Raw genomic sequence first — 23,562 nt, 5'->3', positions numbered from 1 at the left:
AGCACCGTTGGTACTACCTATAGGATAAAGTCAGAGGTGCTTTCCCCGTGGGGTGCGAGTACAGATGTGGTAGGAGTTGGGGGTAACGCTGCGGAACCATTTCGCTTCGCGCTAAGAATTTTCTTTCACAGTTTTTGCTAGTCTCTTCTCAGCCGCCCTGACTTAAAGGGGAAACGGATCACGGTCAAATTAGCCCTAACGCCTTATAATACGTTTTCTAGAGCTTTTCTGATAAGCCGGAATCCAACACCTAGCAAGAGGAGAGCAGGGCTCGGCCCCGCCCTCTCCTTTAGGACGCCGAGAGCACGGGGAGGAGCGAATGGGATACGCTTGCGTCTCAGTGCGCATGCTCCCAGGACTCGCCCCGGGAAAAGCGCTTCAACCTCTCTCCCGGAGACTTCCGGGCGGAGAGGAATGGGCGGAGCCAGGGTCGGAAGCACGGGACGGGAGCCTACTACTTAACCTCTTTCCTTGGAGGAGCGGTTTTGCTCTCTGTTGGTGAACGAATAAGTTGGTGGGTTGTCTTATCTGTAGTCACACTCATTTCCAATTTTCCACGCACCTAGAAATCGACCTGGGAGAAATGACGCCAATGAGCAGGTGGGGCGATAGCCCCTGCGCTAGCTCCTCCATTTACAGAAGTTCTTCCCAGGCCTCCTGAAATTGTTGACGGCTTCTTTTTGCTCCACATCTCTTCTAGCCTCCCTGTTTTTAATCCCTTTGCAGCCGCCCACCTTCCCCCACGCCATTATGTATGATCGGGCTCCTCGTGTGCTTAGATTGACTGAAGGTGGCAGCACTGAGGATCATGTGGGTCCTGGATCCTACCAGGTACCTTTCCTGAAGCAGCAGGCAACAGGTAAGATGTGCAGAAAGGCAAGCCTTGTGTGACAGGCGCCTCACTTTCAGCCTGCGCCGCTTCTGTGTGCCGGAGTTAAACACTACAGTACCACTTCATAAGTATAACAAAACATGAAGTAGGCAGGGAAAATACTATCATTTTACAGATGATAACTGGTAAAATAATTTGTCCCATTTCACAAGGCCAGTAAGCGTATGGCGAAGGCTTCATTTTACAATGGTTGTCCACATCATACTTGAAATGGTACAGATTAGATCTAGGGTTTTCATTTCCCAGCCCTGTTGACTGTGTGAGTCTCCAAATCTCCTGTGTACTTCTTAGCGCCTTCTGTCTCAAAATTTTCTTTGTAATCCTGCCTGCCTCACACACCTTTCCTCACTAACCAGAGAAACATTTAAGAAGATATAACTTTTATATTTCTATTTTGGAATACCTTTTCAAGATAGTCCCATGCATTTTTTTCAGGTAGATGCTTCCTATCTTACCATACCCACCTTTTTGAAAATACTTAATGAGAGCCGCTTTATCTCACATTCTGTAAAGAAAAGTACTGTATACTCTTTGAGAGGTGGGGTGGGAATGGATAATTTAAATATATGCTCTCATTTGTTTGCAATTAGTGACTAGGGGTAACTTTTAATAAATACTTCTAATTTGCTTTCTGCTTTTTCTAATCTGATGATTTTTGTGGGGCTTAATACCATCCAAATTATACTTTTCCCCTTGCTAGCCTACGTTTTCCCTATTCCCACACTTTTCCTGTATTTTTAAACAAACAAGATCCATTACTCTGTTAACATGTTTGATGAGATTAGGGTATTAGGTTGATTTAGATTTCTTTGGAGTACAAATTTGGCATTTGTCATTGTTTTAATCTTGAATTTTACTATTTTACTGCTTTTCGGCTTCTGATATTCATATCAGTGTTGGAGCTTATTATGGGTCTTCATTTAATGCAGCTGAGTTGTTATAAGCATTAACTCCCTACCAGTTTGTTAGCCACCAACAACCACCCAAAATGCTTACACTTATGATACTTTTCAAAGCTTATTTTATTTTGGCACAACTGAGCACTGTCTTTTTATAGATGTTTCTTCCCTTGGTGTTTGTAACATCATTTTTTCTTGATTCTTTTTCTAACTATTGTCTTGGAACAGTGACTGGTACATGATTGGGACCTAATAAACATTTGTTAAATGCTGAATCAGGGTATCATTTTTTCCCTTGTCAACCATAGTCTTCTTTAAAGGTTTTTATTTTTCTAAATACCTTTAAAATATTTATATACTGTACTTCTCATCTTTTGCTTGTTGCTTTTCTCATGTTTATGTTTTCATTCAAATCCATAGCTTCATCTGCTATCTATGATTCTGATGACTCATAACAAAGTCTTTAGAGATACAGGTGATTCATATCTCTAAGATGAGTTTTCTCCTGGTCATTAGGCCTCTGCATTGCCAATTACCTTTTTTTGGACATCAATACCTGGGTGGTCTCTGGCATCTGAAATTTCAAGTGTCTGAACTTATCATTTTCCCCACCCGTACTGGCCTCTTTGAAAAAAATTCCATGTCAATCAATTATAAATTTTAAGCTTTGGAATTATTCTAGACTCCTTTTTTTCCTCTGACTGATCACTCCCACTGATCATTAGGACCTTTGATTCTCTCTTCTCATTCCCTCTCAAACTAGTTCCTTTTCTTCATTTAACTGCCTTTGACTTAGTTTGGGATTTGTTATTCTTAATTCTGAAATAAACCAAAAAAATATTACTGGTTTCTCTCTGTTTCAGTCTCTTAACAACATCTGTCTTATGGCTAATGTGATCTTTCTAAGGTATAATTATGTTATTTGTTTAAGAAATTCCTTTTACCATTAAGGTTAAAATTTGAACTCCTTAACATGGTGCATAAGATTCTTCATGATCCCTAACCTGGTCTCTCACTTTACCTGATCTTTCCAGGTACCACATCTCCACCAATACTTAACCTCCATATCAGCAATTCCAACTTTGCATTATCTATAAATTCATGTTCACTCACCTCCATGCCTTAGTACCTGCTGTTACCTTTGCAGAGTATGCTCTCTCTTCTTTCCTTACTTGGCTAGTTCCTACTTATTCCTTGAGCCTCAGGTAAAGTGAAGTTGTTCTTTGACTCCACTCTTTCTCAGGTCTTTCTTTTTTGATTCCTTAATGACTCAAAGCACTTTGATACTATATTGTAATTATCTGTTAACTTATCTGGCTGCCACACTAAAATTTGTGATTTTTGAGGGCAATAACCAAGATCTCTACTGTGTTATTCTCACTTTTTAACTCAGTAGCTTAACATGTATGTGCTTAATTTTAAAAGAAACAACAAACAGTAATTCTTGAAATAAAGTTTAAAAAATCTAGTGAGTTACACATAGCAGGATTAAATGCTCATAATCTGACTTGTGTAAACTTTGCCTAGAGATCAGCAACTAGGGTTTGCAGGGCCCTTCTTTTACTGTTTTGTAGAATCGTGCCTCGTTGACCTATGATGGAAACTAGGAAATTCCGTACTTGGGAACTTTGAGCAGCTGCATCCTATAGAACCCTGTTTTAGCAATACTCAGCACTGACATGCTAATAATAGTAATCACTAGAGGGTATAGGTATCTCTAGACATTTCTCTACAGGATTCCCTGGCAAGATAACTTAAAAGTAGCTGTTACCTTTTTCCCAGGTACATTCTGCTTTACACCTCTTTGAGATCAGTAGCACATTGGACTATACAGGAGTATACATAGCTATTTCATTTAAGGGTCAGGGAAATTTTGTAGAGTATAATGTAGGAAAAGTGATGTTGGGACTTTATATAATTTACTTGCTATCTTGAATTACACAAGAGGAGAAGATCTTAGAACTTCAAAAGAAAGGTGCAGATACTCTTTACTCTCAACCTTTCTCTCCTAATTACCATTTTCCTCTTACTGTAGCCTTCTTGGTCAGTCCTTTAGTGTATTGTCTTCATATTTTCCTCAGGAGATTTGTTCCACATTAATTTTCAAACTTACTTGCCTCCACTTTTGTCCAGTTGATCAGGGAGACCCTTTTCTACCCAAGATTTGCAGCCTGAAAGGAACAGGACTGAGCTGCTCTAATTTCAGGTAATGGATATTCCTTTTCCAGGTTAGTGAGAGCTGCTTCTTATTTTCTTGCAAATTATCTGAGAAGCAAGCAAATCTTATCTCATTAAAGCAAATCTTTCCCATAAATGACCAGCCTAGGAAAATATGATAAAAATATAGTCCTTTTAATAATAAGACTGCTCCTGGCATTATTGTGTTAAGGGGTATTTCATTGCTTTTTGAGCTTTGTTTACATAATAAATGCTATCCCAAATTAGCATATATTAGTTATCTGTGTTGGTTCTATATCAGTTATCTAAGCTGTGTGACATTGGCTCTTTATATATTCTTTGACAGATTTCTCCTATGATGGGGAAGCAGTTTTACCTGCTGCAGAAGCACGAGTTGTCTATGGTCTTGTACTCCTGCCTATGTGCTTATGCCAACAATAATGGTTTTATTGTATTAGCCACTCAGAATTTAGGGAGATCATTTCAGGGAATTCTATCTTTATTTCAGTTTAAATAAAAAATATGTATGTGATTGCTGTAAATGTTGATGTCCCTGAAGATGCGTATACATTGCAGAGGTTTAGTTATTGCTCTTATGTTTAGAATGCCCTGCTTACTTTGTAGCTGTACCTGTGTCCTTTATCCACACGCTGCCTACCTTCTTTCTCGGAAAATAGACTGACTTTTATTGCTTCATGCCAGTCTGATTTATCTTCTCCTGTTGGTGCCTCAAACTTAATAGATCTCAAATTGAACTTATTTCTTTCTTCTCAAATCTTATCCTCACCTATATTCTTCATTTCTTCTTTCTGTGTGACAGTTTGATTTATCATTTATTGTTGGAACTTAACATGTCAATATAGTATATGTCCCAAATGAAACATTTAATCTTTCACTCCACCAACCCTAATGCGCCAGAACCCTCTTCTTCTATATTTTATACCTTAATTATTGGCAGCACTGTTTGTAGTGTAATTATTTGTTTATTTGTGTGGCTTCCCCACTTTTTGAGGCCAGGGTTTTAGCTTATTCATTATTGTACCCTAACTGCCTCTGTAACACATAATAAAGCATTCAGTATTGCTGAATGAATGACTAAAGGTATAGTTTAGAATATCACCTGTTAACTCTATAGTTATTGTTTAATATGCAGGACAGTATGATAGGGAGACCAACCATCCTGGTTTATCTGGGAATGTCCTGATTTTAGCACTACGAGTCCTGTGTCATGGGCAAATGAAGACAATTTGTCACCCTAACTGTAAGCAGTAGGCATATAGTTATGAATAAAATGGAAAAGTCCCTTCTCTTATGGATCTTATTAGTATAAACATTTTAATTTTCTTGTGATTTTACTTGAGCTCAATATTTTCATACAAACTTTTTACCTATTGATGAAAGATTCTTTTGTGATTAATACTGGGAAACTTCAATGAAGATTTTATGAGTACTGACTTTCTTGAACACATGGGGCTATTGTGTGGGGTTTTTTCCCCCATTTTTACATGAATTTCAGTATTTTGAAATTCATTTTATGTTTCTTTAGATGGATTCAGTTAGAATCTCTGCCATGTTCTGATGACAGCTGTTTCAGAACTAGCCTGAGCTTAGCTTTCTCAGTTTTCATATCTATCTCACATTACCTCAGTGTCTGTATGAACCTAAATTTTAAAAAATATGCCTTTAATTGTGAGATGAAATACTTATGCAGAAAATTGCATAACATTTAAATAAACAACTTAAAAAGTGAATACTCAAGTAAAGAAATGTAACTGCAAAATTTTCTTTTCCAATCATAACCCTTTCCCTCTCCCCTACAGGTAAGCACTATTCTAATTTTTATGGCAATTACTTCCTTGCTTTCCTTTATGGACTATTAAATCATATTGATGAAATGGCCCCTTTAACATAATGAAATCTCTCTTATTCCTGAATTTCTTTGCTCTAAAATCTGCTTTGTCGGATTTTAATTTAGTCACTCCAGCTTTCTTTTTTCATCCTTTTATTTTTAACCTCTGTGTCTTTATGTTTTAAGAGGGTTTTCTATAGATACCATACATTTGGGTCTTGCTTTTTTATCCAATCTGACAATCTCTTTTAGTTAGGGTGTTTAGAACTTTTCCATTTAATTTCATTATCAATATTGTTGTGTTTAAATTTATTCTTTTGCTATTTATTATGTGTCTATCTCATCTGTTCTTTGTCCCTCTTTTCTTCTTTCCCTAACATAATTGAATGATTTGAATTTTTAAAAAAATGGTTCTGTTTTTATCTCCACTATTGGTTTACTATCTGTACCTCTTTCTTTTATTTCTTAGTGGTTGCTCTAGGGTTTACAATGTGTATCTCTAACTTATCACAGTCTAACTTCAAATAATATTGTACCACTTCACGTGTAGTATATGAGCCATATGACAGTGTGCTTCTGTTTTCCCCATCTCATTCTTTGTGCTATTGTGGCCATATATTTTATTTCTACATGTGCTGTAATGCTGCAATAAATTGAAATTATTTTTACTTAAAACAGTCAATTATTTTTTAAAGTGATTAAGAATTCAGAAAAAAATGTCTTTTATTAATCCACATAAAATGAGTTGTTAATCCCATTCAGTATACTTTTCATTTCAGAAGTTTGATTTGGGCCTTTTTTATATCTTTATCTCCTCATCATGTTCATCTTTCTTCTACTTTATTGAACATATGAAGAATATCTATAATTGATACTTTAATGCTCTTTGTGCTAATTTCATCTTCTCATTTCTAGGTCTGTTTCTTTTCATTGACTTCTCTCCAGTATAAAGGACTCTGGTTGTTTTCACTATTCACTTTATATAGTCTGTAAATTGGTTTGTGTGTGCTTATATGTGTGTTTTGATTGAAATCTGTATCTTTTTCTTTGGTTGCTTACCACGATTTGGAACATTTCAACTACTGTCTTGGGTTTCTCAGCTCTACTAGACAACCCTTCAACCCTTGTCTTTTCAAATTGGACCTCGGCTTCCTCTTAAGGATTTCTGTTGTGGTCCTTGTGTGGTTTTATTTGTTTTTGCTTTGGGACAGCAAATTCAAACCATCAGTCACTAAATTAACACCGAGAATTTTAACATCATTCATGAAGCTTTTTCTAATCACCTCAGTGTGGTTGAGAACTTCCCCTTTTTTTGACCCTCTGGGCATTTTTTAGCACTTTAGATGTTTTTTCATGTTTAAAATTATTTCAGTACTCTTCTTAATGCTTCACTGGGTGTTTGCTTTGTAAGGGTAATGTCTGCATTTTACTACCTCTTTTGTGCTTCAATACCTGCCACAAATAAACAATTTTTGATTTCAGTTGCATTTAATATGTGAGGGCCTCAAAAGAAATAGTATTTCTGGTTTTAAAAATATATTATTAGTCCAGATTAGCAAGCTTTTAAACTGTACTAGTTATCACCATAAATCTTCATAGTGTACAGTTTCCTTAGATGTACAAGAATTCTCGCAAGTTTTGAGTTCTCACTTTCATTCTTTTATTACCTGTTGAATATAGCTGCTCTATTTTCTCTCATTTTTTTCTTTAATATATATGTTGCTTAAACTGTGCTCATTTTCTTGATACATTTCTTGAGAACTTTTATCAATCTTTCAGCAGACTAAGTCTGTCTACTAAGCTTACTTACTATGTCTAATCTTATGCTTGTATTTTGGATTTATAAACCTTTGTTTGGGGCCAAGCCATTAAGAAATATTTACTGAGTGCCAACTGGGTACCAAAGCAAGGGAACATTATATTAATTACTTGCTGTAAGCTTGCTTTATTTGTATCTAGGCTCTCTCTACAAATTCATATATGCTATTCGCTATAATTAATGTTTTTCCAATATATAAAACTGTGATCTTCTGAGGATGAAAATATTTTATCAGTTAAATAGAACTTCCATTTTCATCTTAACCAAATATGCTTAGAAGAAAAAAGACTTATTGTCTTTAGATATTTTTGTTGTTGTTTAGTAAGTCCAGTTCTGTAGGTTCTTATATTTAATATATATTAATAATACAAATTCTTTTCTTACATAGAATTTTTAAAATGCAAAAACTTCTGTGGCTAGATATTAGTTCTGATAATATAGTCTTAGCAATTGAGGTTACCAAATGATTTTATACATTTTTAGTGCTTTTTCTCTGAGGTTATTAGAATCCTATCTTATCTGCCAATGATATGACTTTACTTTTATAGGTGGGTATGCACCATTCCTTTCTTTGGCTGCCAGAGAAAGTACTTTTACTGTTGCCTCTAACACTGAGAAAGCTGTTCCTGGTCCAGGACACTATAATGTTTCAGAAATGCAGGTAAATTTATAATAGTTATTATAATTGTCTGAGTTAATAAAAATCATGCTTTCTTCCTCGAATAGACTAACATGCCATTTGTCATATTTTATGTTCCCTTCATATTATCTTATTTCACCTTTCAATCTGTATTTTGCAATTAGAATAAGAGAAAAAAAATGTGATCAATGTTGGTTGTGTGGTTGGGTGTTTGTCATTATTCTATACATTCTACACGACATAAAACATTGTTACATGCCTCATAGACCTTGATATTCCTGAATGGGAGAATAAGACTACTGAATTAATTAAGGCCCATGAAATTTGTGCGGATGGTCAAAATATGTAGAATAAGGATGGCAACAGAATGAAGGAATTGGTTTGTGTGCCATGCTCTAAGCTATATCTATTGTCATAGTCTTCTATTTCTGTACCTTCTCAAGAGTCTGTGACCAGAATATCTTCATGGTCCATTTATGTTCAGAAACAGTGGTTGTAACTCCAATCTTTATAATCATTAATATCAGGTTTTCCCTTTTCACATAAATATTGCAGTCATTCATAATAACTCCTACCTGAGCCTAGCAGACCTTTATCTGCACTGTTAGAGCCCCAAAGCCAGTCATTGATGCCTTAATTTTTGCATTAGACTTTCTGAATTATTAATGTCAATGATTCTACCAGTTAGGAGTTTTTGGTTGCAAGCAATCAGATGGATTTTTAAGACAGATACTAGGTTTAGCATAGATTTATAGGTAAGTTACTTGGGTGGCTCATAGAGTTGAAGGAAGAATTGAACAGTCAGGTCTTAAGGATAGGACTAAGACAATTCTGGGCATTTCAGTAGTGAGAATTTGTGTATCATTCAGTGGGAAACTCCCATTAGATAACTTAATTCTATAACTTCCTTCCACTTTTTATGTGTGACAACATTCAAGATTAAAATTCCCAGTAGGGAAAATCTAATAGGTCCAGTTATTATGGGCCCACACCTGTGATTCCTGGGTCAGAGTTTCTTGTATTTGGAAGCTCCTTTAAAACCACAAAATATAGAGAAGGTTTGATTGTCCCAAGGGTGGCAAATATGCTGTTATGAGCAGTAATAGAAGGAATGCTGGGCAGATAAAGACAACAGATTTTCATTATGTTTCACTCCTTGACTGCCTAGTTCTCTTCTCTCTCATGCACCCAACATACACACATTTCTTCCCATATATTTATGTTTAAAAGTGCAGTTATTTTATGTATAATTTTCTGTCCCAGAAGGAGCCAAACTAGTGTCTAGCTACTGCATTCAAGGACGGTATTACAGTGTCACTACTAAATGAGTCCTGGATCTCTAGATTAAGGCTATTTCTGTTCTTGCACATTCCTGTTTCATTTTTCTTCAACTTATAGATTTGATGGTAAATGTAACATGAGCTATCTTAAAGAAGTGGTTAGGAGTGTGGGCTCTGGAGCTAGACTACCTAGATTCAAAAATCTGTCTCTGCTACTTACTAGCTGTGAGGTTTAATCTTAACCACTTAATCTCTTTGGGTCTTAGTTTCCTCATCTATTAAGTAGGGGTAATAACTTGGTAGGCTTTTTCTAAGGGTTAAATATATTAATAAGCACTTAGAATAGTGCTTTATTATAGTTGGCACTCAATAAATTTTAACCATTATTAGTGTTGTCATTTTACAATAGAAAGGGGAAAAAATAGAGGTAAAATGAAAGGAGGTGATGTATGAAGCAAAGAAATACAGATGGGGACCTGTTCTGTTTCTGTGACTGATCACAAGGTTATAGGTAGCTTAAGATTTTTCCATTACTTGTTCCATATTCCCCATGTCTTCAGTAAGAACTTTATCTGGTGGATTTCTAAGCTTAGTGGGGTGACCAGACTCTTCAGATCTGAGGCATCTGAACTCTTGATTACTGGGCTTGCTTTTTAACCTTTAAATAAACTTGCTTTTAGCATTTTCATTGGCTGTTAGGAGGCTCTGCAGGGTGCAGCTATGCTCCATCCCACCACACTCCTCTTGGCACTCATTAGTCCTGTTTCTCTGCCCTGGTCAGGATTAATCACCCCAGCCAGTACCCAAACCTTATTTTGTTTTCTGCTTAGTAGCATAAATAACCTGAAATAGCCAGTTGGTGGTTTCAACTTCCAATTCAGGGGAACATGTCTTAATTCTCCCTGTAGTCTTAAAACTTCCAGAAAACTAGAACCTAAAGCACAAAAAGCAAAACATTAAATAGTGGGACATTAGATGTAATCATTAGAAGTGTCACTCCTGCCTACACACCATGGCTCACAGAGCAGACCAGCATATTATGGGTATATGGGCTTGCTAGTTCTACCAGTATTTCCCTCATTAAGCCTGATCTGTAACTCTAGTATTCCAAGAGGGAAATGTAGTAAAATACGTAATAGGTAGATTTCAAACTTGTTAAATGTGACAAGTATCAGGATGTTGGAGTGTTATTTTATATTAATACTGATTTTAGTCAGTTCCACCTGTGCAATAATATAAAGTGCAATTTAGGTCAAATTTCATTTTATTCTAGATTGAGCACACATTTCTTGGGTTTTGAAGAAGAAATTAGGAAATGTGCTTTTTTGTGTAATGGATGTTCTAAGAAAAAGAATTCTAGTGTTCTCTACTTTTCTTCGTAAAATTATAAGCAAATGCCAGGAGAAGATTGATTTCCTTGGTTTAAAAAAAAATGACTTATTTACATAGTTGCTGTTGATTTTTTTTTTTTTTGTAGTTTTAGGCTACATTCTTATAAAACTTTTAGAAGTTTGAGAAGTGTGAATTTATCATACTATTTGAAAAATAAAGGGCATTTCATTTTAAATAGCTGAATTAGGAAACATGTTTGTAATGTGATGTAGGTTACATATTCTGTAAATAATTAATATATTAGATAATAATTAAAGGGATAACCTTACTGGAAATTAATGCATGTATTTAACAACTTATTTTTATACTTTTCTTTCGGAAGCATAGGTTGACATTGCTTTCTATCAGCGATTAGTTAGTAAATATTGTTTGGAGACTTCAAATGAAATTTTAAAAAACCAGAAATGTGGGTTGTATTTATGAGGGCCTGCCTCCACTGCTAAATGCAGAGTACTTGAAGCTTTTATAAAAGCAGAACATTTGGGAGTTGAAATTTTTTCCCCCTATTTGGTCTTCTATATTTTTCTCTTTCTCTTATGGTTATTTCACTTTGGCTATGGTTGTGGCCATTATTCTAAAGTGGGGATATAGTTTTTGCCTTTATAGCTCTTGCCCAGTTATAGGGAAAACAATTTCCTTTGTTTCCTTCATCATATCTGAAGCATGTTAATTTTTTTTCATAAGGAAAAGAAAAATAGGAACATAAAGGGAAAATTTGCTTAAGAAAAAAGAGCATAAAGAAAATTAAGAAAATAAAAGAAGCCCAAGAATCAAATTTACAAAGTGCAAGCTTCTGATTCTTTGATAATTAACTTATTAAGTCATGTAATTTGTTTTGTTAGTATTGTCCTTCCTAGGATGATTCCCACTCCAGAGGTTCAGTATAAATTTCACTTATGTTTTCTGGTTGTCTTCTAGTTTCAGACCTGTTTCTGCATGACAGGTGCCATTTTGTTCCTTGTTACACGATAATGGTTTTAGATGTGGGGATCTCTTCCTGGGGTCCAGATAAATAGTTTATTTCTTATTTCTTATTAGCTAGGCTTAGGAATAGATGTCCAGATTAGGTTTATTTTTGATTGGAGAGATACACCTCATTAGAGCTGAATGTTAGGCTATCATATGTGATACAGTGCATGGCCTCACACTTCAGATGAGATCGCTTCCTGTAGTATTGAGGGATTGCTGCCAATATAACAATTGATCAAATAACCATTGCATATAGACAGTGCAGTTCTCAAGAAGTACTAAGACCATTGTCTCACAGGTTTTTATGTAAAACATATAATTACTTGGTAATATAATTTTGGGTCATTTATCTGACATATGAAAGTTCCTTTTGTAACCACTTGTAAAATTAGTGGAATTGGTAATTATGAATAATCTGAGAAAAATCCTGTTTAATTTGTACAGAGTTAAAAAAAATCAGATTGATTTTACTCTCCTCTGTTGAAGTATTCAATATAAATTCAAACTGCAGTTTGAAATGTCAGATCATAGATACTATAGTAATGGCTTGCAAAGAGTGAAAATTTGAGGCGACTTTCTCTTTTCACATAATTTTATTTTTTAATCTAACTCATAATGTTAATTTTTTCACAAAATAAAATCTACTATTATAGATCCAAACTCTTTAAACGTAGGAATTGTGATCTTATTAGAACAGTAATCAAGCAGTGAAGTGACTACCTAATTTGACTCATTTTTTAAAAAAGAACACCTCTTTTGTGTATTTCTTAGAAGCTGAATAAAGCTAAGATCCAAACTAGCGATAGGCTCAGTTAATAGTGATTGTGAACAACTGATGACGTCATATGAAAAGGTCTGTTGGTAAATCAATAATAAAAAACCTTATCTGATCAATCAAATGCCAATAACAGTTGGGTTGGCCAAAAAGTTCATTTGGGTTTTTCTGTACGATGGTATGGAAAACCCTAATGAACTTTTTGGCCAACCCAATATTAATATGAATCATCTTTGAAACGATTGAACTGTGACTGTTTATTGAAACAAGTATGATGGAATTTTATTTGAATTAACTGGCTATTAGCCAGTTGATAAATTTCTGATTCTGGGTAATCCAGATATGTGACATGGAGAGCCACGGATGTTTCCTCCCAGGATGCTCTCTGCAATAAATAATGTTTAAAACTAATCTGAGCATAAAACCAAACTGTTGCCAGTAAAACTGCATAAACATCTCTGAAAATGACCAAAATGTTATTCATAAAAATAATTAATCCTAAGCAAGCTTGGAAGATTTGCTTTTCCCCTTCAATATGAGCATTTTTAGCTCATTTCAGAGGTACAAATTCTCCAAGGGCCTGTAAAGATAAACACTCTTTATTCTTGCTCTACAGCTTTGGAGATTCCTTTGTCTTTGATTCCTATTTTAAAACTGAGTGTTGTATTCTCTCAGAGTGTTCAAAGTAGAGTAAATTTTAGTTTGAGTTTGGCATTAAAACCAACAGCTATAATTGTCATCCTTTCTTATTACCCTTTCTCATTAGACAGTTGTCTTCAGTCAAAAGCCTTAACTTTCTCAGGCTGAGTTTTAAAACTCTTAATAAGCATATTAATATGTAATATTTATTAAATAGGTATTAATTTAAAAGTGTTTCCTTTATTTCATTTTTCCTCTCCAATTTAGTGTAATATAAAAGGAGGCCAAAGTCTACAAAACCGGGAGAAACGTTTTAAGAAGTTTATTTCAGATGGTCCAGGGCCAGCAAGCTATGATCAGTCTTATCCTGGAACATTAAGCTGTCATGAACAGAAAGATACTAGAGGCCAAAGAATGTCTTCAGTCAGTACGTCATATTTTGAATTATGCTTCTAATGACTTTTATTTTTAGTGAAAATAAAGTAGAAACGGTTTAATGTTTTATGTGATAAGTACATTTAAAAAAACCTTACTATAAAAATTAGTAGGTTTATTAGTATCCATATTGTAGTTTATTATTAAATGAATATTTGATGTTTATAAACTTTAGTTTTTAACCATGTTACCATTTTTTTTAAAAGGCAGCTGGAATTAAAAAAAAAATTATATTTATTTATTTTATTGGTTGTGTTGGGTCTTCATTGCTGCACAGGGGCTTTCTCTAGTTGTGATGAGCAGAGGCTACTCTTCATTGTGGTGCATGGACTCCTCTTTGTGGTGGCCTCTCTTATTGTGGAGCACAGCCGCTAAGTGCGTAGGCTTCAGTAGTTGCAGCACATGGGCACAGTAGCTGTGGCACACAGGCTTAGTTGCTCCGTGACATGTGGTATCTTCCTGGGGCAGGGATCAAACCTCTGTCCCCTGCATTGGCAGGCGCATTCTTAACCACTGCGCTACCTAGGAAGTCCAACCATGTTAACATTTGACTTCATTTTTGCTTTTGATAAATCTATAATCTTTTCTAATATCCATGGTGAACAGAAAGTAAGGGAGATTTAAAAAAACTGCCTGAGTGGTTTACCTCTCTATATAGAGGAAAGTCTATGTAAGTACTATTAATAATACAGTGAAATTTGAAGCATGACTCCTGAAATAAATAAGCTGAAAATTTAGATGAGAGAGATCATTACTAATGCAAGATGAAATATGACAGATGCTAAGTGAGTGATAGTGTGATTAAATGCCATAGGAATTTAAAGAAAGAAGCTGTATTTTCTAATATGGAAAAACCCAAATGAACTTTTTGGCCAAACCAATGTTATGGTAGAGTATAATTTGTAGAGAATTTGCAGGAGGCTGGCTTTGAAGAACGGGGTTGGAGTATGCATTCTAGGCATGGGGGACTACATGAGTGCAGATGGAGAAGTGGAATCTTATGGAGGATAATGAGAAGATTATTTGGGCTAGAGTGAAGAGTTTGTGCAGGAGTATAGCAGGTGATCTGTTTGGAAAGGTACATTGATGTTGTATAAAGGATAATCTTTACACCAAAGGCCTACCCCTTTGAAATAAATAATATAATCTAGCAAATTTTGGTCATTGTTTATTTAGAGTAGTTCTCTCTCCTCTTTCCATAACTCCTTCACATAGCTCATATTAATTAAATTTGAATTAGTTCTTTGTTTAGGAGGATATATTTTAGAGTTAAGTACTCAGTTGAATAATGTCAGTGTAATGACAATGAGCTTAAGGTTTATAAGTATATTTGAATATGAGCTTTTTCATGCATGGGGACAAAGTAAATGTTCATTTACTCGTGCAAGTGTTGATCAGACATTTTTTTGAGTAACTGTGTGTACCCGACATAATGCTAGGCACTGATAATACTTAGAAGACAAATCACTGCTCCCTGGGATCTATAATTTAACGGGGAAGTAATGAATGGGTTTCAGCACAAAACAGTTGATGCAATGCTATTTTAATAGACATTTAATGAAAATTTTTACTAGTAGCCCAAAGTAGATAGTTTTTGGAGGGAATAGGGATATCACAAACTGGATCTCGAAGAAGCATTCATTTAGTTAAAAAGAATTGGAAAAAACAGTTCAGGTGGAGAAAACCACATGAATAAAGACATTGGGCGTATTTAATGGCATGGTATGTTCAGGGAAGAGCAAAGTTCTTTGGAATATTTGGAGTCTAGGATCTAAGGGAGAGTAGTAGGAATAGAGGATGGAGAAGGAGGTGGGGGCTACATCTTGGCAAGTCTTGACATTATGCAAATAGTTTTTGAAAATAGTGAATGGAGTGGAAGCTATTCAATACTTTCCTGTTTTAATTTGGTAACCAGTCTCATGAGTATCACTGAAACTACTTAATAGTTATCTCTAATGATAAAAAAAGCAAAATTCTGCTGGTGATAGTATGTTTATAACACAATTGTATATTGGGCATGGGTACACTCAACTCTAGCATTTATTTATTTATTTAAAACCTACAGGGGATCTATATATATATTTTTTGATAGAAATTGCAGACTCTATTTTTATTTTTTAATGAATATATGTTTCCCTTTATTTTTTTCATTGTTGGTTACTTTTTAAGTATATCTATTATAAATATATTCTTAATAAGTAATTTTTCAAATTACCAAATCATTTAAGTGCCCATATTTTGTTTGATATATTTCATGCTAGTATTTCTAATATATGTTACTACTTTCTGTTTTTATTTAAATTATAAAATGTTTTCCATTAAAGGAAATTAAAAAAAAAAGATCATCACCTGAAAACTTCTGACTCTAACATTGATAATTCTGTTAATTTTTGCATGGCTCTTTTCAGTATCAAATTGTACATGTATATGACTTTATACACTTACATATAATATTATATAACTTAGCTATAGTTATAAATTCAATCTTATATTTTATATTTTTCATTTCCATTTAGCATTATATCAGACATTTTCCTTGCTATATAGTCTTCAAAAGTAGGATACTTATACAGGGCACTGGTGAGATGAAGAAGAAAAGTCAGGAGCTGGGAAGGAATGAAGCCAGGAAAGGTTACAGAAAAATATGAAGTTTGCTTTTGCCTGGCAGATACTATGATAGCATAGCACAGGTAACCACTTAGAACTGCTGATTATCAATGTGATTGTAGGAATGAATGCCTGTTTTTGGAATCACTAATACTTGCTTTACTAAGCAAGACAAATAACTGAGCCAGGTGAGAGAGATTCCTTACCTCTAAAAGCGGCTTTAACAGTAGTTTATATTATGGTTTAGATTAGTATTTAATAGTAGTATGGTTAAATCTTGGTTTATATTATGAGGTAAGGCTTGATTCATCCTTTTAAGTTACTTTTACAGGCAAACATTTTTGGTTTATATTATAAAACTCATGAAGTCAATATTTAATAGTTGTCTTTTAGTACATTTTAATATTTATTCATTCCTCCTCTTGCCTTTGAGTAAATGATATAATTTTTTTTTAAACAGAAAATGTCAAGGGCACTTACAGTTTCCAGAAGTGCTGATGTTCCTTCAATTCCATCTTGTGGAAAGTCATATGGTTATCATGTTAATGAGGATGGCAGTATCACAAAACATTTTCCACCTGCTAGTGACAGCACACTAGGTCCAGCATACTATAAACCTCAATTTGTAAGTATAATACATTTCACATTGACAGTTGGAAGACTGTTTATGATTATGCAGGTTTTAGTTAATGTAATACCAACTGCAGTAATAAATGGATCCCCAAATCTCAGTGGCTTAATGCAGCAGAAATTCTTTTTTTCCTCATTCATATGGGCATTTCTTGTTGAGAGGAAACTTTCCTCCATGTAGAGATTCAGGAACACAGGCTCATTCCATTCATGTTACTGTAATTTCCAAAGGCCTTGGTGTCAGCTGTATCCAGAAGGCAGAAGGGGAAAGAGGACAGAGAACTGCTTTTGGGGGTTTTTGTAGGCTAAGGCTGGGAGTTAAAGTTCAGGCACATGGATGCACTTAACTGCCAAGAAAGCCTGGGAAATGCAGTCTCACTGTATCCAGTAAAAAGAGGAAATAGTTTAACTTACTAAAAGTCTCTGCTACGATGGATAAACACATGCAGTACAAAGGTACTCTTTTCTTGAATTTGAAAGGGAAAACATTTCATTTATAAAAGAATTTGAATCTGATGGTGTAAGCATTATTTATTTCATAAATGATTCTTAAAAAAAGATAAGGAGCTTCTCTCCAATTAAAATATCAAACATAATATAGCAGATCCATCTCATCCAGGCTTTAAATTTCAAACCTGGCCAGAGTTGAGCAAAAATTTCATTCAGCGAGTTGAAATGTGTCATTTATCCATGAATATAGATATGTCTGGTTTTATTTAGTTACAAGACTGAAGTACATAGTGCTTTGAATCTGTTATACTTTTATACTTTTATGAGATCTGGAAGAAGTAATCCTAGTGAGAAAAATGGCAAAAAATTAGGGTAGACTTAAGGAGAGGCTGAAGAGACATCTTGGGCAAAGAAAAGCTATTTTCAGGATTTGGCTTGACCTTTACTCCCAATACTCTCTATTGTTTGAATATGTCTCCATCTTTGGGCTTAGGCTTAAGCATTTTAAGAAACCATTCGGTTTTTGGCAATGAGTATACTGGGGCACTTTGGAGTTTTAGATACTTTGAATTGTTAAGTTTTTATTCCTAAAACATTTTTATTGTAATTTATGTAATTACACATAGATTAGTACAAACATAAAAACAGATAACCGTGTACCCACCATCACATATAACACGTATTAAAATTTTATTACACTTGAATTAGCTATATTTTAAAACATATTATTACAATTATTACCCTACCCAATTTCTCTCCCTCTGTTCTTCTCCCTTTGCCAAAGTAAACAGCAAATCTTTACTACATATAAATAACAATATGTATTGTATGATTTAAAACATTTAAGTAAATGGTATCATCTGGCATGTAGGTTGCTTGCTATTTCTCTTAATATTTTCTAGATTTAACTATATCAATATATTAGATCTAATTCATTCATTGTTTCTAATTTGTGAGTTTCTTTTTTAAAAAAATAATTTTAAATTCTGACATAATTTCAAATTGGTAAAGTTACAAGAATAATACAAATAATTCCTATATACCTTTCACTTAGCTCCTGCAGTTCACACTTCATCACATTTGCTTTATAATTTCCCCTCTGTATATTTATATTCTTATTTTTTTATTACCTAAATTTTTTTAAATTTAATTTTATTATTATTATTATTATTATTGGCTGCATTGGGTCTTCATTGCTGTGCATGGGCTTTCTCTAGTTGTGGCAAGCAGGGGCTACTCTTCATTGTGGTGGGAGGGCTTCTCATTGTGGTGGCTTCTCTTGTTGTGGAGCAGGGGCTCTAGGCATGCAGACTTCAGTAGTTGTGGCTCACGGGCTCTGGAGTGCAGGCTCAGTAGTTGTGGTGCATGGGCTTAATTGCTCCGCTGCATGTGGGATCTTCCTGGGCCAGGACTTGAACGTGTGTCCCCTGCATTGGCAGGAGAATTCTTAACAATTACACCACCAGGGAAGTTCCTATATTCTTATTTTAATTAAGCAATTTCAGAGTACATTTTAGACATGATGCCCCTTTACTGCTAAATACTTTTAATGTAAAATTTCTAAGAAAAGAATTCTCTCTTATAACCACAGTGTAATTATGAAAATCAGAAAAATTTCTTTCATATAATCCTATTACCTAATCTGTAGATATTTAAAAAATATTGCTAATTATCTCAATGGCATTCTTTGAAAATTGAGTTTTGGTTTAGAGTCCAATCTGATATTACATGCTGCATTTAGTTGTGTCTCTTTAGACTCCTTCAATTGGGAACAGTTCTTCAGTTTTCTTTGTCTTTAGTAACCTTGACTTTTTTGAAGAGTACAGGCTGTTTATTTTGTAGAATATGTATCAGTTTTGGATTTGTGTATATTTTATCATGATTAGGATAACTTTATATATTTTGGCAGGAATGCTACAGAAGTGATGCATCCTTCTCATTGTATCACATAAAAAGGCACAGGATGTTTACATATCCTGTAATTGATGTTGTTAACTTGAGGGGGTGTCTTCCAGTTTTATCTACTGTAAAGTTACTGTTTTTAAAAATTTATAAATATTTTGGAGAAATTACTTTAAGAATGAGTAGATATCCTATTCCTTATCAAACTCTCACCTATTAGTTTAACATCCATTGATGATGCCTGAATCAATTTTATTGTGATGTTTATCTAATGGTGGCTTTCTAATTTCATATTTTCTTTAACATTTTTTTGTTGGTGCTTTATTATAAAGAGCAGCTTTATATTCTTTCCCATTTATGTATTTGTATCAGTATGGGTTCATGAATTTTTGTTTTACTCAAAAGGTTATAATTTACTACTCTCACTATTTATTTTGAGGTTGAAATTATCTAATATTTGACCCTTGGGGGCCTTTCAATCTGCTTGCTGTGTCTTTTTTTGACATACCTCTATCATTCTTTGAGCATTTCTTTATTTTATGGCACAATAAAATGTTCCGGGTTCGTCTTATGTTTTCCCCTGCCACAGCTGTTGGAATCAGTCATTTCCTCAAGGAGCTCTACTTTCATTTAGTGGAGAATGATATTTCAAAACAAGATCAGTACACTAGGCACATTTGGGGTATCATTCCTTCTAGACCATCTCAGTGGACACAGTTAGAAATTTATACTTTTTCTTATGTCTATTAAAAACTTTGAGCTTATATTGATATTTCTAATTCCAGTTCAGTGCCACATGTTTATTCTAGTATTTCCTTTTCCATATTTAATCTCCCTTCTCCCACAGTGAGAAACCTGGCTCCCACTATCTTCAGTATATTTACTTATTTGCTTAATGTTATAAAACATTGAAAGTAGTTTCAGAATTGCTAACCCATCACTTCAAAAGCAGATTTGTGGGACTTCCCTGGTTGTGCAATGGTTAAGAATCCACCTGCCAATGCAGGGGACATGGGTTCGATCCCTGGGCCGGGAAGGTCCCACATGCTGTGGAGCAACTAAGCCCTTGCACCACAACTTCTGAGCCTGTGCTCTAGAGCCTGTGAGCCACAACTGCTGAGCCCACGCACTGCAACAGCTGAAGCCCATGCACCTAGAGCCTGTGCTGCGCAACAAGAGAAGACACCGCAATGAGAAGCCTATGCACTGCAACAAAGAGTGGCCTCCACTTGCCACAACTGGAGAAAGCCCGTGTGCAGCAACAAAGACCCTGCACAACCAAAAATAAACAAATAAATAAATAATAAAATAAATCTTTTAAAAAAAATTAAAAAAAAATCAGACTTGAAGGTACAAAGCTCTTACCTCTGTGTGATCTTTGGGAAGTGAAAGCTAAGACAGACTTGTAAGCTGACTACTTGAGTGTTGAAGGTGTGTCTCAACACATGCACAGAGCACCTCTGCAAAAGTTGGAGACTTACTGGTTCAAGGCATTAAGAAACCCTCTGTCCAACCATTACTCGACCAGTCAGCTATCCAGACCGAGACTTTAGTGGACTCACATGAGAGAGAGTACAGAATTTAGGGAATTAGTTCAGGAAAATCACAACAAACAAACAAAAACAACAATAAACCTTTGGGGCAGGAGGGAGATTCTGATTTTCAGAGTTGCCACATTCATTATCTAAAATGTCTGGGTTTTCAACAAAAAATTATAAGACATGCAAAGAACAACAACAACAAAAAATATGGCCCATACATAGGAAAAGAGGTAATCATTAGAAACTGTTCTTTAGGAAGCCAGCATGTTCAACTTATTAGACAAAGTCTTTGAATCAACTATTTTAAATATATTCAAATAAATAAAGGAAGGTATGTCTAAGTAACTAAAGGGAAATATAAAAACAATGTCTCACCAAGCAGACAATATCAATAAAGGTAGAAATTATAAAAAACAACCAAGTAGAAATTCTGGAATTGAGAAGTACAGTCATGGGAATGGAAAATTCGCTAGAGGGATTCAGTAGTGGATTTGAACTGGCAAAAGAAGGAATTAGCAAACTTGAAGACAAGTCAATTGATATGCAGCCTGAGGAACAGAAAGGAAAAAGTATGAAGAAAAATAAACATAGCCTCTGAGACATGTGAGACACCATCCAGCATACCAACACATGTATAATGGGAGTCAAAGAAGGCGAGAAGAAAAAGGGCCAGAGAGAATGTTTGAAGAAATAATAACTTGAAAACATCCCAAATTTGATGAAAAACAAATATAAGAAGCTCAGTAAATTACAAGTAGGATAAATTCAAAGAGATGCACACCTAGATATACACAAACTGTTGAACACCAAAACAACGAAAAATCTTGAAAGCAGCAGGAAAAGTGACAAGGAATCCCCAAGAAGATTAACAGCTGACTTGTCAGAAACCATGGAGGCTGGAAGGCAGTGAGGTGATATATTCAAAGTACTGAAACAAAAAAGATTGCTAATCAAGAATTGTATAATCCGCAAAGCTATTCTTTGAAAATGAAAACAAAATTAAGACATTCCCAGATAAACAGAAACTGATAGATTTTATCTCTTGTACCCCCTCTAAAAGAAATGCTAGTATTCCTCAGGATGAAATGAAAGTTCATTAGACAATAACTCAAATTCTCTTTAAGAATTAAGTATAAGGTAAAGGTAAATAGACAAGCTGGTATGATTTAACTTTTGGATTGTAACTTTTTTTATTTCTATTGATTATAGAACACACTAGAGATGATACACTTTATGTTCAAATACAAATATTTTAAAACCTGGTAGACTGCTCCATACTATAAAACTTATGAATAACCAACTAACCTCTGGGAAAATAGAAAGTAAAGATATTGTAAGTTATAGGTATGTCTCCTGTTCACACCCTGAGAATTCCCATTTCTTTCTGGCTATGGATTTTTTTTTGTCCCAAGAGTATTTTCCTCTCCCTCTCTATGCCATCCCTGGTTTTCCAGGCCTTGACTACTCTATCATCCTGTTAATAATATAAAAAGAATTAGTTTTTGTCAATAGACAGTGTCAGCATCTTAGATATTACAATGGAGATAATTCTGTAAAAATTACAGTGAAATTATTGGAAGTCATATGGTCTAATATTGTATATTCTGTCCAAGGTAAAGGACAATTATGAAAGATAGTGTAATGGAATGAACTGCTTGTGTTTATTTCTTGGCTTTACTACTTAATAGTTATTTGTCTTTAACCAAGTTACTTAAGCTCTTTGTGCTAAGTTTTCTTATCTAAAATATCCTGGGAAAAAACTTTAGTCTAATGTGTTGGGAGTAGTATCTCTTTTTTTTGTCATAGATCCTAGGTCTTAAACAGTTCTCTGTTACTCTTAATTTAAATCTGAAAATATTATTCTTGCTTTAAGATTATATTTTTTATATATGCTATTGCTTTGTTTCAGAATATCATCTATTAAAAGGCCAGAATAATGCCTCCAAGCTTCCCTAGATGTGCAAAAACTGTTTCACATATGAATACAAGTTACTTTAACATATAAAATTTGATTTCTTTCTGGCTAAATTATTATTCATAGAAAAGAAAAATAACAAGAAGAAAATGTATCCTACAATTTTAATAGGTCCAATTTATTTGATGACCTATTTTAGTAATTACTGATTCAATCCAACTTGTATTTATTAGAATAAAAATCTAGATTGAATTTAAGAAAACGTGTTTGTAAAAACATAGATTTACATATAAATTAAAGACAGTTGCTAATATTTAAGAAGATTCAACAAAGCTTAATTTGAATTGAATTGTGGTATTTTCTGAAATCTCCATCTTGAATTTGAGAGAAAAACTAGAGATAGAGTAGCAAAGCTCAGTAGCTAAAGGCTTAATTTTGTTGCTTTTTTACTTCAGGCAAAAAAACAACACAGGTGTCTCACAGGCTATTATGAAATTGATGCTGTAGCAATGTTAATTTAAGTATTATCTAAATTTCTGATGATTCTGTGTATCTCTTTAGCTGCTTTTTGAGGTAATGTTTTATGTGGGCTCAGTTTTGAGATGTGAATATTAGTAAAAAATTGAGAAAATAATCCAACAGATAGGTAATTATTGTGATTATTCCCTGAACTGTTGACATAACATCTGCTAAGGGTATCTTATATAGCTTAAATACAGAAGCAACTCTGAAATTAAGGGTTATATAGGA

At 34.3% G+C, this 23,562-nt stretch overlaps 1 protein-coding gene across 1 annotated transcript in view; it reads left to right on the top strand.

Annotated features, from left to right (window-relative positions):
- Positions 1 to 433: 433 nt before the first annotated feature.
- STPG2 (sperm tail PG-rich repeat containing 2) overlaps positions 434 to 23,562 on the top strand; it is a 646,188-nt gene continuing 623,059 nt past the window's right edge. The window contains exons 1-4 of the mRNA XM_057728986.1: positions 434 to 514; positions 727 to 859; positions 8,186 to 8,298; positions 16,835 to 16,999. Coding sequence (XP_057584969.1) covers positions 751 to 859; positions 8,186 to 8,298; positions 16,835 to 16,999 — 387 coding nt within the window. The 5' untranslated portion in view covers positions 434 to 514; positions 727 to 750. The remainder of the gene's footprint in view (positions 515 to 726; positions 860 to 8,185; positions 8,299 to 16,834; positions 17,000 to 23,562) is intronic.

Source organism: Hippopotamus amphibius, chromosome 3, assembly GCF_030028045.1.
Source record: "Hippopotamus amphibius kiboko isolate mHipAmp2 chromosome 3, mHipAmp2.hap2, whole genome shotgun sequence".
Taxonomy (NCBI): domain Eukaryota; kingdom Metazoa; phylum Chordata; class Mammalia; order Artiodactyla; family Hippopotamidae; genus Hippopotamus; species Hippopotamus amphibius.
This window is presented reverse-complemented; position numbering and strand designations above follow the sequence as displayed.